Consider the following 12,375-nt stretch of genomic DNA (forward strand, 5'->3'; position numbering starts at 1 on the left):
TAATTTGGGCATGAACACAACCAGTCATGATGTTTTAATCTTATAGTCAAACAAATCGCTTCAGGTAGTCTACCCGTGCATGTTTGTCCACTCCAAAACCATCACAGCATCTAAACAGTGCACGGTGACTTGTTTGACAATAAGATGGTTGTGTTCACGACAAACTAAAAGGTCATAAAAAATGTATTACATGTCTTTACTATTAGGCCCATAAGAAATGTCATGTAACCGCGGGCACACATAGGAGGTCAAGTCCCCCAAAAAATTGAGACCCTGACAATCATGGTATAATTCACACTCTGACCTTTTAAAGGACACAGATTGTAGCATTGTCAGACTCTTTTATAGATTTTAGGAGAACTAAAAAACGTTTTTTTAAACTCCCCCCCCAAACAACTAGCGTTACACAAAACAATGGAATTCATTGAGTAGGTAGGGCCCAGTAGACACGTGCACAAATTAGATTGCGATCATACATCTTCTCCTCAAATTGGGTAAATGTGATTCTAAAATGTAACTGGAATTTAATTCCTTATAGCGATGAACTACTAACAAGTTTTTCAAATAAAGTTTTTCTCCTGGAGAATTATGCACTTCATTTCCAAGAATATACTTTATTGAAAAAGGTTTGAAAACTGCAGTAAAAATATGAATATGTGAATATGTGAAAAGTTAGGTTTGTCAGAGTGTTGCACATTTGAAACTTCTAAAAGCAAAGACAAACTCAATATCTTTATGGTTAGCTAGGTAGACAGTCAGACAGAAAGGCAGAAAGAGAGAGCAAACACACTACTGTGAAACTCAGATCAGAGCTGAAATTACATCTGGTAGAAAAATATAAACATTTGCAGAAATGAAGTCACTGTCAGAAAACAGCAATCACATTTTATTTTTTATTATTTTTATTTTTATGTGAGCACCACAAACTCGATATCATGCAGAGGTAAATTACAAAATCTTCCTAAAAATCCTGTTGTATCACCTCAACCAATGGTCAAGGCTTCCAATAGATTGGTTTCAAAGATTATTTTGCTACCCCTGGCTAGCTTCTAATCTTTCATCTCTAATATACACCGAAAACCCACAAATATGCGTACGCTATTTACATATCTTGATGGCTTTTAGTTATCTTTAGATACATGCATCAATGATTTTTGTTTTGTTTAGCAAATGGCTTTACTGGTCTCACTAAGTTCAAGTTCTGTATGTCTACACACGCATCATTTGGAGTGTAGAGCTTTTATGGGAGACCATTCATTGACATTATCTCTGTTGTTCCTCTCTGGTTGCTGGTGCATCTTTAGTCACCTGGTCTGTCCATGTTTATGCTCTTTGTTCCTCTGGTCTGACTCTCCTCCTGGCACCAGCTAGGGATAGAGACAACAGAAAGATCATCATACACTCAAATAATAGAAATAAAGTTCAAGTCAATGTTCAATGATAGGTGGTCATTCTCTTTCAATGGTCGCAATTAAAGATCCTCATAGGATGACATTACCCATCATTTGAATCCCCCAACACGGTCAAACAGTATGTTATGTTATCAAGGAATCATGTTTTACCTGGAATTTTCCTGCCAGTTACTCGTCTCGGGTTTCCCTCTGTGAAGACAAATTTAAACCTCAGTCATTATAGAACCTTATAGAACCCAAATGTTGGTCACTACAGAATCTTACAGAACCTAAACCATAGTCATTATAGAACCCTACAGAATCCAAACTCCAGTCATAACAGAAACCATATCTTAATCACGTCAGATCCTTACAGAACCCAGTGGGGATGAGTAGAGTTTAGATGTGTCTCTTACCTTGGATGAACTTGGTGATTTTTTCAGAGTCCATGTCAATCATTGAGGGGTTTCCCTCGATGGTGGTGATACGGGAGAAGTCAGCACCTACAGGACGGAGACAGGGATGTTACTGTATATGTCACAGATGGGACTATTATATATTCTAACGAAACAAGCAATTATGTTGGACAATTGACTAATTCTGCCGACTATGCCAAATATCACAGGATGGAAATGTAACAGTTAGATTGAATCTTGTTTGTCACTCAACCCAGATTCTAACAGAACCTGTCACATGTCTACCCAGTGACATGCATATATGTGATTTTCAATTTAACATTGCATTATTTCCTCTATATTAAGTTATCTATCTACAACCAAAGGGGTGATGTTACTGACCTTCCAGCTCAATGTTGGAGATACCACTGCTGGAGCCACTGCTGCTGGCCGAGTACTGAGGACCTGTGGATGACAACATATTGAAACATGACATCAGTCTTCACATAGAAACATACTGTTTTCACAGAGTGGCAGATGTAAGAGTCATGATCCAGGGGTGACGTAGAGCCAAGGGAATTCAGTACAACACATTAACATCTGTAGACCTGTGTCTCACCTCAGCAACCCAAACATTCACTTCTTTGTTTCATATAGTGCATCAATACACCGTATAGCAACTATAGACCAAAACAGGTTAATTTTACTACATGTTAATATGTACCCAGAGTTCTTCAGACCTCATGGACAGGAGTCAAGAAAGACCTGTGTGTCTGTGAGGTACGTACCTGAGACCACTCTGGTAACTTTGGTGACCTTGGGCTCTCCCTCGATGACTCTAGTGACCTTGGTGAACTTTGGCTCGCCTTCAATGACTCTAGTCACCTAATAATCATAATCATGTATTAGATTCATATAACACTTTTCCCGATGCTCAATGTGATTTGGTGGTTACATGGGTGGATACAATGGTTGAAACATGGTTTGTTACATTGGTGTTACCTTGGTGATGGTAGGCTGTCCCTCAATCACCCTGGTCACCTTGGTGATAGTAGGTTCCCTTTCGATAACCCTAGTCACGTGGGTCACATCAGGCGCTTTAGAAAGAGAGAGAGGAAAACAAGTTTAACAACTGAAATAAATAACATCAAAAGCATCATTGAAGAACATGATGTTTAAACGGCAAACTAGTAAGATCTGAAGGTCCGAATGAACTTAAAAACTCCATGAACCACAGACATGTAGTGTGTCATTGGTTCCTCTACTCCTTGATTAAAATATTGTCTGTATCGAATTAGACTGAAGCCCAACCTTCATTGGCTTTAAAATAATTCATATGACAGGAATATATTGCATAATCAAAGGACACGTGGATATGTGCTTTGCAGATACGTTCAGAGTAAAGGCTCTCTCCAAGACATTAGTTTTCCCCTCAGAATCTTGACTGGAGATAATTGCATAAACAGTAACTTGAACTTCTGTGCATATTTCTCTTTCACATCAAGAATTAACCTTAAAAGTCAAATCCCAATAAAGAACGGTAATTTTATCCAGAACAGATAAAACCTTTCCAGGTGTCTGCTGCTATGGCAAGTCTTCTCTTGTTGCTGTCTGTACTGTAATTATCTGAACAACCACAATGGTTTTTCCTCTTGAACGTGGGTCACGAATCTCATGGAAGACAGAGATCCTCCTTATCTGAACTGTGCCAACTAGTCTATCAACTCTTGTAGCACAATATCTTCAAGTCTTTCCAAGACTACTCATGATATATCATGTAAAATGAATGTACACTGAGTGTACAAAACATTAGGAACACCTGCTCTTTCCATGACATAGACGAATCAGGTGAATTCAGGTGAAACCTATGATCCCTTATTGATGTCATGTGTTAAATCCACTTCAATCAGTGTAGCTGAAGGGGGGGAGACAGCCACCAATTTGAGTGTGTCAAGAACTGCAACGCACTGGGTTTTTCACACTCAACAGTTTCCCATGTGTATCAAAAATGGTCCACCACCCAAAAGACATCCAGCCAAATTGATATAACTGTGGGAGTCACCATGGGCCAGCGTCCCTGTTGAATGATTTTGACACCTTTTAGAGTTCATGCACTGATGAATTGAGGCTGTTCTGAGGGAAAGAGGGGTTCAACTCAATATTGGGATGGGTGTTCCTAATGTTTTGCACACTCAGTGCACTACACAATGCTAAGATTTATGTATGAAGGACATTGTTTCAATCCTTTTTTTTCTTTCATTTTCATTTTTTTTTACCCCCTTTTCTCCCCAATTGTTAGTAATTACTATCTGGTCTCACCTCTACAACTCCCATACGGGCTCAGGAGAGACAAAGGTCGAAAGCCATGCGTCTTCCGAAACACAACCCAACCAAGCCGCACTGCTTCTTAACACAATGCAGATCCAACCCGGAAGCCATCCATCCCGATAGGGATATTCCTACCGGCCAAACCCTCCCTAACCCGGACGACGTATGGCCAATTGTGCATCGCCCCACAGACCTCCTGGTTGCGACAGAATCTGGGCGCGAACTCAGAGTCTCTGGTGGCACAGCTAGCACTGCGATGCAGTGCCCTAGACCACTGCGCCACCTGGGATGCCCTCATTGTTTCGATCCTTTAACTGTAACTTACCTGACTCAATGACGCGTGTGACGATCGTCCTCTCTGAAGGAAACCGAAAACACACAGCAGTTAATCACAGGACAACAGCAAAGTTACAAATAGTTGCATCGCAAAAAGGTACAGCAGACATCTAAGACTTGGACTGATACAGTTGTACTCACTCATGAATGTGAGAGGGATTTCCTTATATCTGTATCCTGACACAAACTGTGAATGAATAGAAAGAAGGATTAGAGGCTGTTAACCATATTACTGTAGGTTTGTGTACACATCGTTCTGCTCAACTCCAATGTGGTAGGTACTGTATTTGTTCAAGGCTTTACATAGTGTCTTGTCATCTTAAGGTAATTTTGTAACAAACACTTAGACATTAATTTCATCTTGCTATCTCAGGGTTCTCCCTAATTCCTTTATGTGGGTGTGGCCTGGTACAGTACCTTGATCTCCATGTACTTGATGAGTCTTCTCAGCAGCCCCAGAAGGTCAGAGTTTCCAGCAGGCAGCTCTACAGGACAATACAGTACAGGGTGTTAGACATACTGGTAACACTTTATACTAGGGTACAATACTGTACAGTACGGCACAGTACAGGGTGTTAAACATACTGGTAACACTTCATACTAGGGTACATAAAGGTTACTGCCAAAGTAATGGAAACACTTGAGGAAATGAGGGATACAAGATATATTTAAAGAAGGTGGTTACACGCAGGTGTGGTTCCTGAGTTAATTAAGCAATTAACATACCATCATGCCCAAAATGTTGGGCAGGCCATTATTTTGGCCAATATTTTTTGCTACCATGGCTTTGCCCCGATAGGATGACAATGCCCCCATCCACAGGGCACAAGTGATCACTGAATTATTTGATGAGCATGAAAACAATGTAAACCATATGGTATGGTTTACATGGCATAAAACCATGTTTGGGCTCATGGTGGCCTAACACCCTACACTTTGGCGTTGGCGTTTCCTTTATTTTGGCAGTTACCTCTACATACTGGTAACACTTTACGTTAGAGTATATACAGCTCAACACAGGGAGTTAGACGTACCTGTAACACTTTACGTTAGTGTACATACAGCACAACACAGGGTGTTAGACGTACTGTTAACACTTTACATTAGTGTACATACAGCACAACACAGGGAGTTAGACGTACTGTTAACACTTTACATTAGCGTACATACAGCACAACACAGGGAGTTAGACGTACTGGTAACACTTTACATTAGCGTACATACAGCACAACACAGGGAGTTAGACGTACTGGTAACACTTTACATTAGCGTACATACAGCACAACACAGGGTGTTAGACGTACTGGTAACACTTTACATTAGCGTACATACAGCACAACACAGGGAGTTAGACGTACTGGTAACACTTTACATTAGTGTACATACAGCACAACACAGGGTGTTAGACGTACTGGTAACACTTTACGTTAGAGTATATACAGCACAACACAGGGTGTTAGACGTACTGGTAACACTTTACATTAGTGTACATACAGCACAACACAGGGAGTTAGACGTACTGGTAACACTTTACATTAGCGTACATACAGCACAACACAGGGTGTTAGACGTACTGGTAACACTTTACATTAGCGTACATACAGCACAACACAGGGTGTTAGACGTACTGGTAACACTTTACATTAGTGTACATACAGCACAACACAGGGTGTTAGACGTACTGAACCATTTAGCACTGCTAAATATATAATATATCAAGAAATGATTCCCTGCACAGTGCGTCTTTCAACACATGACAATTTAATCAGGGTATAATTTGTTTCTCCAACAGAGGAGCTGGCAGTCAGAGAGGTTTGAGTCAGTCTTACCTCCGGGGTAGAGGAGGGTTTTGACAAAGTGAATGACTCCGTTAGTGGCCATGATATCATTTTCAGGGACCTCAATAGTGTTCACTCTAATTGTGTTGTTAGCCTGGAGGAGAGGAGTAGAGGGGATTAAGATACAAACACTGATGGGATGATTACAGATAAGACAGCCACAATGAGATGAGTTATGGGTGCCAGCTGGTAATGTGCCATATGTCTCTCAATTAGGTTGGCATTTACTTTTTCCACATTTTGTTACGTTACAGCCTTTTTCTAAAACGGATTAAAGACATTTTGTTCCTCATCAATCTACACAAAATACCCCATAATGACAGAGCAAAAACAGGTTTTTAGAAGTTTTTGCAAATGTATTAAAAAAGAAAACAGAAATACCTTATTTACATAAGTATCCAGACCCTTTGCTATGAGACTCTAAATTGAGTTCAGGTGCATCCTGTTTCCATTGACCATTCTTGAGATGTTTCTATAACTTGATTGGAGTCCACCTGTGTAAATTCAATTGATTGGATATGATTTAAAAAGGCACACATCTGTCTATATAAGGTCCCACAGTTGACAACGCATGTCAGAGCAAAAACCAAGCCATGAAGTTGAAGCAATTGTCCGTAGAGCTTCAAGACAGGATGGTGTCGAGGCACAGATCTGGGGAAGGGTAGAAAAAACTGCAGCATTGAAGGTCCCCAAGAACACAGTGGCCTCCAGCATTAAATGGAAGAAGTTTGGAACCACTAAGACTCTTCCTAGAGCTGGCCGCCCGGCCAAACTGAGCAACAGGGGGAGAAGGGCCTTGGTCAGGAAGGTGACCAAGAATCTGATGGTCACTCTGACAGAGCTCCAGAGGTTCTGTGGAGATGGAAGAACCTTCCAGAACCAGCACTGCAGCACTCCACCAATCAGGCCTTTATGGTAGAGTGACCAGACAGAAGCCACTCATCAGTAAAAGGCATATGACAGCCCGCTTGGAGTTTGCCAAAAAGCACCTAAAGGACTCTCAGACGATGAGAAACAAGATTCTCTGGTCTGATGAAAACAAGATTGAACTCTTTGGCCTGAATGCCAAGCGTCACGTCTGGAGCAAATCAGACACCGCTCATCACCTGGCCAATACCACCCCTAAGGTGAAGCATGGTGGTGGCAGCATCATGCGGTGGGGATGTTTTTCAGCGGCAGGGACTGGGAGACTAGTCAGGATCGAGGGAAAGATGAACGGAGCAAAGTACAGAGAGATCCTTGATGAAAGCCTACTCCAGAGCACTCAGGAAATCAGACTGGGGCGAAGGTTCACCTTCCAACAGGACAACAACCCTAAGCACACAGCCAAGACAATGCAGGAGAGGCTTTGGGACAAGTCTCTGAATGTCCTTGAGTGGCCCAGCCATAGCCCGGACTTGAACCCGATCGAACATCTCTGCAGAGACCTGAAAATAGCTGTGCAGCGATGCCCCCCATCCAACCTGACAGAGCTTGAGAGGATCGAGGCTGTAATCGGCGCCAAAGGTGCTTCAAAAAGTACTGAGTAAAGGGTCTGAATACTTATGTAAATGTGACTATTTTTTTAAAATATAAATTGGGGGTATTGTTGGTGGACTGGTGTGGAAATAAAACAATTTAATACATTTTAGAATAAGGCTTTAACGTAAGAAAATGTTGAAAAAGTGAAAGGTTCTGAATACTTTCTGAATGTAGTTAAGCTACAGAACTACAGAACATTTGCAACATTCAGTGTTGGGGAGTAGTGAACTACATGTAACTAACTACATTTTGCAGCGAACATTTTGGTGGTAGTTAAACTAAATTAAAATCTACGTAGTGTTTTCAGTAGTCAATTACTTTCCCACCATGTAGCGGTGTAGGTAACTACTATAACTACTAACACATTACTTTTTTGGCAAAAATAAAATATGGGTGAAGTAGGCAAGAATTTACTTAATTTTTTGGCATTAGACATGACTAATTCTTGCTTTAAGCGTTGTTTTTGTGTTTAATGGGCTAACTTAAACATGCTGTTAACATAAGGTCAAAGTAATGTGTTCTTGCAATTTGTAGTCTATGACATTTCAGATTTCCATATGATAATTTATCACAGAGTAGTTTGCATCAGTAAACTATATTTTTTAAGGGTAGCTTTAGTATAGCTTAACTTCTGTAAAGTCATTGGTAGCAGTGGAATGCAACTGTCTGTTTTTGGGTAAAATGTCATCTAAACTAAATCATGAATATTCTGCACAACAAACATCCAGAGACCTCACATGGCTTTCTGCTTTATTTTATTTATTTAAATGTTTTTATCGTCTTAGAATATGACCCTAAGGACACTGCTGTAACACAACTTAAAAGCTAAGAATAAAATTAACCCAAAATGAAAATAGTAAATACCTTTGCAAAATCCTAAGTCTTGTCAGAATGCTGAATTATGTTGGGGAAGTTGTCTCTGGGGAAGTTCATCCAACAAATGCGATTCTGGTTTCTTATTCATCAAATGAATGTTATTTTAGACGTTCTCTTTTCCAAAACATGTTTAAGTGTTATATATGTGTTCCAAGAAGTCAAATTTAGCCATAACTCCTAGTTTAAACGTTTGTTGACATTGTCAATGACAAAGGATTGCGGTTGTTAGTAATACGGAGTGGATCAGGATGAGAGTCTCTTGATTCACTGTAAAAAACATTGTATAATCTCTTCAGGATTGATTTTGTTGCAGCCATGATGCCATGATGTCTTATATTTACAGCCCTGTTGAGTGTTGAGAGGTTTGGACTCACATGCAGCACTCGGAGGTTGTTTCCCTGCAGAGACTTGAGGAGGTTGGTCACCCCAGTCTCCAAACCTCCGCCGATGAACACTCCGTTACTGAAGTGGTAGAGCAGGATCGTACGCAGGGCATTCATATTACCTGGCCAGAACAGACAGGGTTTTAGATGGAAGACGATGGATCCATAGTACATATCGTACATACATCTACTAACTCTAAGACTTATGGATGTTCCTTTGACATAGCTTGTAGCTATGGTAGCTATGTTTAAGGTCAGCAGTTTTTCCTGACCAGCACGATGTGGCCTGACAAGAAAAACCTCTGGCTCTGATATTTGTTTGAGAGACTGAGACAGACTAACAGGGACGGAGAGAGAGGGAGAGTCTGAGAGATGAACCAACCTCTGAGCAGAGCCATGTCACTGTCGCTGACACCAGCGAAGGCCTCATCACTGGGAGCGAACAGAGTGTATTCTCCTTCCTGTTTGAGCAGGTCAGTCAGACCAGCCATCTCCATCAGTGACAGGAAGATCCTACAACCAAAACATGATGAAGGAAACAGTTACCTGGCTCTCATGACAACCACTGAGGGTAGATATAACTGGTGCCAGTGTGATAGCTTAGCATATAGAACTCGTTCCTGAACTTGTCTCTGACTGGGCTTTAACCAGGGTTCTCTACCTTACCAACACATGTGACCGCCCGTACGAACCGATTGAGCTATAGAAAAGGATCCTCTTCAGTGATGAGATCCTTGGTATTATTTAGATGAAAAGATCACTCGCAAGAGGTGTACATGATTTGGAAAGAAGTTGGCCCACTGGTCTGTATAAACTCTTTGTACATTTCCCAGCCTGCTCCCAGGTCTGTATAAATTTGATTGAACTCTGTCTGATTAGTGAACTCTCTGACTCTCTGGCTATTGGGTTGGCTGAAGAACATCCTTTCTCAAGCAGGAGTAGGGGGTGAGACAGGATTGTACTCCAAATCCAACACTGTATAATATACAATATATTCATGAGTTGGCCACAAAATCGGAACAATCTTCATCTGCCCCTTGATCCTTCAACTAGTCTGATCTCAGATCTGTATGAGCTTGAGCTAACTTATCTGACTATTTCATTGGCTGAAGCTCATACAGATGTAGGACCAGGCTAAAGCACACACAGCCTATAAGTCCACAAGCAGCTTACTTGAATCCTCCGTTGTCAGTGAGGATCTGGAACATGGTGGCCTCAGCTGGTTTCATCAGAGTCTTCATCAGGTGGAGGGCTCCGTTACTGCCCTCCTTGCTGCCGCGCACCAGGCAGGAGTTCTCTATGCACACCGCCTACAGACAGACAGGACACAGGGTATACAGGTTAAAGAACCACTTAAGTGAAAACTTTTTTTTATCCTAATGATGTAACTCTAGTCCTAATATCCTAATTTTAGCAAAATTATGACCTATGTGGGCATTTTGGTATGCTAACATAAGCACCTAACTAGTTAGCTAGCCAGATAGTTAGCCAGCTAGGCTAATTGGTTCTCTAGACAGCTAACTTCTTTTTGAGCATCTTTAAAACTGAAATTTGAGTTGGAACATCTGCTGAAGTAGCCCTTAATAAGACATGGAAATGAATAGTCTACTAGCTACTGAATTAACAGACTCTTAGTCAGTCCAGTAGATGGATAGCCCAGTGAAAAGGATATGTGTTGTATGGCAGACAGCCATTGTGTTTGACCAGCTGTTCAGAGACAAGAGATGGACTTGCACACACGCACACATGCACACACCCACACACACATTTGTATACTCACACAAACTCTCTCTCTCACAAACACACACATACTGTATGCACACGCATACCAGCACACACACTCAAACACACACACACAGAGACTCACTGTGCGGTAGATGAAGACTCTGAGGAACTTCCCAGCGATAGTCTCCAGGCGCTGTCCGTTGTACAGCTGTCCCAGAGTGATCTTCTCCTTCAGGATGTGGTTCTCCAGAATCACCTTCAGAAAGTTCTGGTCAATGGCCATCACCTCATCTGGTGGATGAGATATTTCATATAGATACATTGTAAGAGGTCAAAAGATTACATTAAATCTGTTTGTAAACAACACGTTTTTCAGAAACTAGCCCCAATTCTGCAAGAATGGAGATAGAAGTTATTCCCAGGACCTCCACCTCCACTGGGTGGATGGTATAAATGATAAATATAAACATGGTAAACTTCTCTATTAAAGAAAACCCACATGTGTAGACACCTCGTCTGGAAGGGTGATATACATGGAATATACAGTGGGGAGAACAAGTATTTGATACACTTCCGATTTTGCAGGTTTTCCTACTTACAAAGCATGTAGAGGTCTGTAATTTGTTATCATAGGTAAACTTCAACTGTGAGAGACGGAATCTAAAACAAAAATCCAGAAAATCACATTGTATGATTTTTAAGTAATTAATTTGCATATTATTGCATGATATAAGTATTTGATCACCTACCAACCAGTAAGAATTCCGGCTCTCACAGACCTGTTTTTCTTTAAGAAGCCCTCCTGTTCTCCACTCATTACCTGTATTAACTGCACCTGTTTGAACTCGTTACCTGTATAAAAGACACCTGTCCACCCACTCAATCAAACAGACTCCAACCTCTCCACAATGGCCAAGACCAAAGAGCTGTGTAAGGACATCAGGGATCAAATTGTAGACCTGCACAAGGCTGGGATGGGCTACAGGACAATAGGCAAGCAGCTTGGTGAAAATTATTATAAAATGGAAGAAGTTCAAGATGACGGTCTATCAACCTCGGTCTGGGGCTCCATGCAAGATCTCACCTCGTGGGGCATCAATGATCATGAGGAAGGTGAGGGATCAGCCCAGAACTACACGGCAGGATCTGGTCAATGACCTGAAGAGAGCTGGGACCACAGTCTCAAAGAAAACCATTAGTAACACACTACGCCGTCATGGATAAAAATCCTGCAGCACATGCAAGGTCAAGCCAGCGCATGTCCAGGCCCATCTGAAGTTTGCCAATGACCATCTGGATGATCCAGAGGAGGAATGGGAGAAGGTCATGTGGTCTGATGAGACAAAAATATAGCTTTTTGCTCTAAACTCCACTCGCCGTGTTTGGAGGAAGAAGAAGGATGAGTACAACCGCAAGAACACCATCCCAACCGTGAAGCATGGAGGTGGAAACATCATTCTTTGGGGATGCTTTTCTGCAAAGGGGACAGGACGACTGTACCGTATTGAGGGGAGGATAGATGGGGCTATGTATCGTGAGATCTTGGCCAACAACCTCCTTCCCTCAGTAAGAGCATTGAAGA

The 12,375-nt window shown here is 41.5% G+C and overlaps 1 protein-coding gene across 1 annotated transcript in view; it reads right to left on the reverse strand.

The window, feature by feature from the left end:
* Positions 1 to 879: 879 nt before the first annotated feature.
* Positions 880 to 12,375, reverse strand: part of LOC139382317 (periostin-like) — a 40,205-nt gene continuing 28,709 nt past the window's right edge. Inside the window, exons 10-23 of the mRNA XM_071126232.1 lie at positions 10,936 to 11,084; positions 10,242 to 10,378; positions 9,451 to 9,581; positions 9,060 to 9,190; positions 6,280 to 6,382; positions 4,868 to 4,935; positions 4,592 to 4,637; positions 4,440 to 4,472; positions 2,789 to 2,883; positions 2,575 to 2,671; positions 2,189 to 2,251; positions 1,808 to 1,894; positions 1,563 to 1,601; positions 880 to 1,367 (exon numbers count right to left, since the gene is read on the reverse strand). Coding sequence (XP_070982333.1) covers positions 1,324 to 1,367; positions 1,563 to 1,601; positions 1,808 to 1,894; positions 2,189 to 2,251; positions 2,575 to 2,671; positions 2,789 to 2,883; positions 4,440 to 4,472; positions 4,592 to 4,637; positions 4,868 to 4,935; positions 6,280 to 6,382; positions 9,060 to 9,190; positions 9,451 to 9,581; positions 10,242 to 10,378; positions 10,936 to 11,084 — 1,223 coding nt within the window. The 3' untranslated portion in view covers positions 880 to 1,323. The remainder of the gene's footprint in view (positions 1,368 to 1,562; positions 1,602 to 1,807; positions 1,895 to 2,188; positions 2,252 to 2,574; positions 2,672 to 2,788; positions 2,884 to 4,439; positions 4,473 to 4,591; positions 4,638 to 4,867; positions 4,936 to 6,279; positions 6,383 to 9,059; positions 9,191 to 9,450; positions 9,582 to 10,241; positions 10,379 to 10,935; positions 11,085 to 12,375) is intronic.

Source organism: Oncorhynchus clarkii, chromosome 24 (assembly GCF_045791955.1).
Source record: "Oncorhynchus clarkii lewisi isolate Uvic-CL-2024 chromosome 24, UVic_Ocla_1.0, whole genome shotgun sequence".
NCBI lineage: Eukaryota > Metazoa > Chordata > Actinopteri > Salmoniformes > Salmonidae > Oncorhynchus > Oncorhynchus clarkii.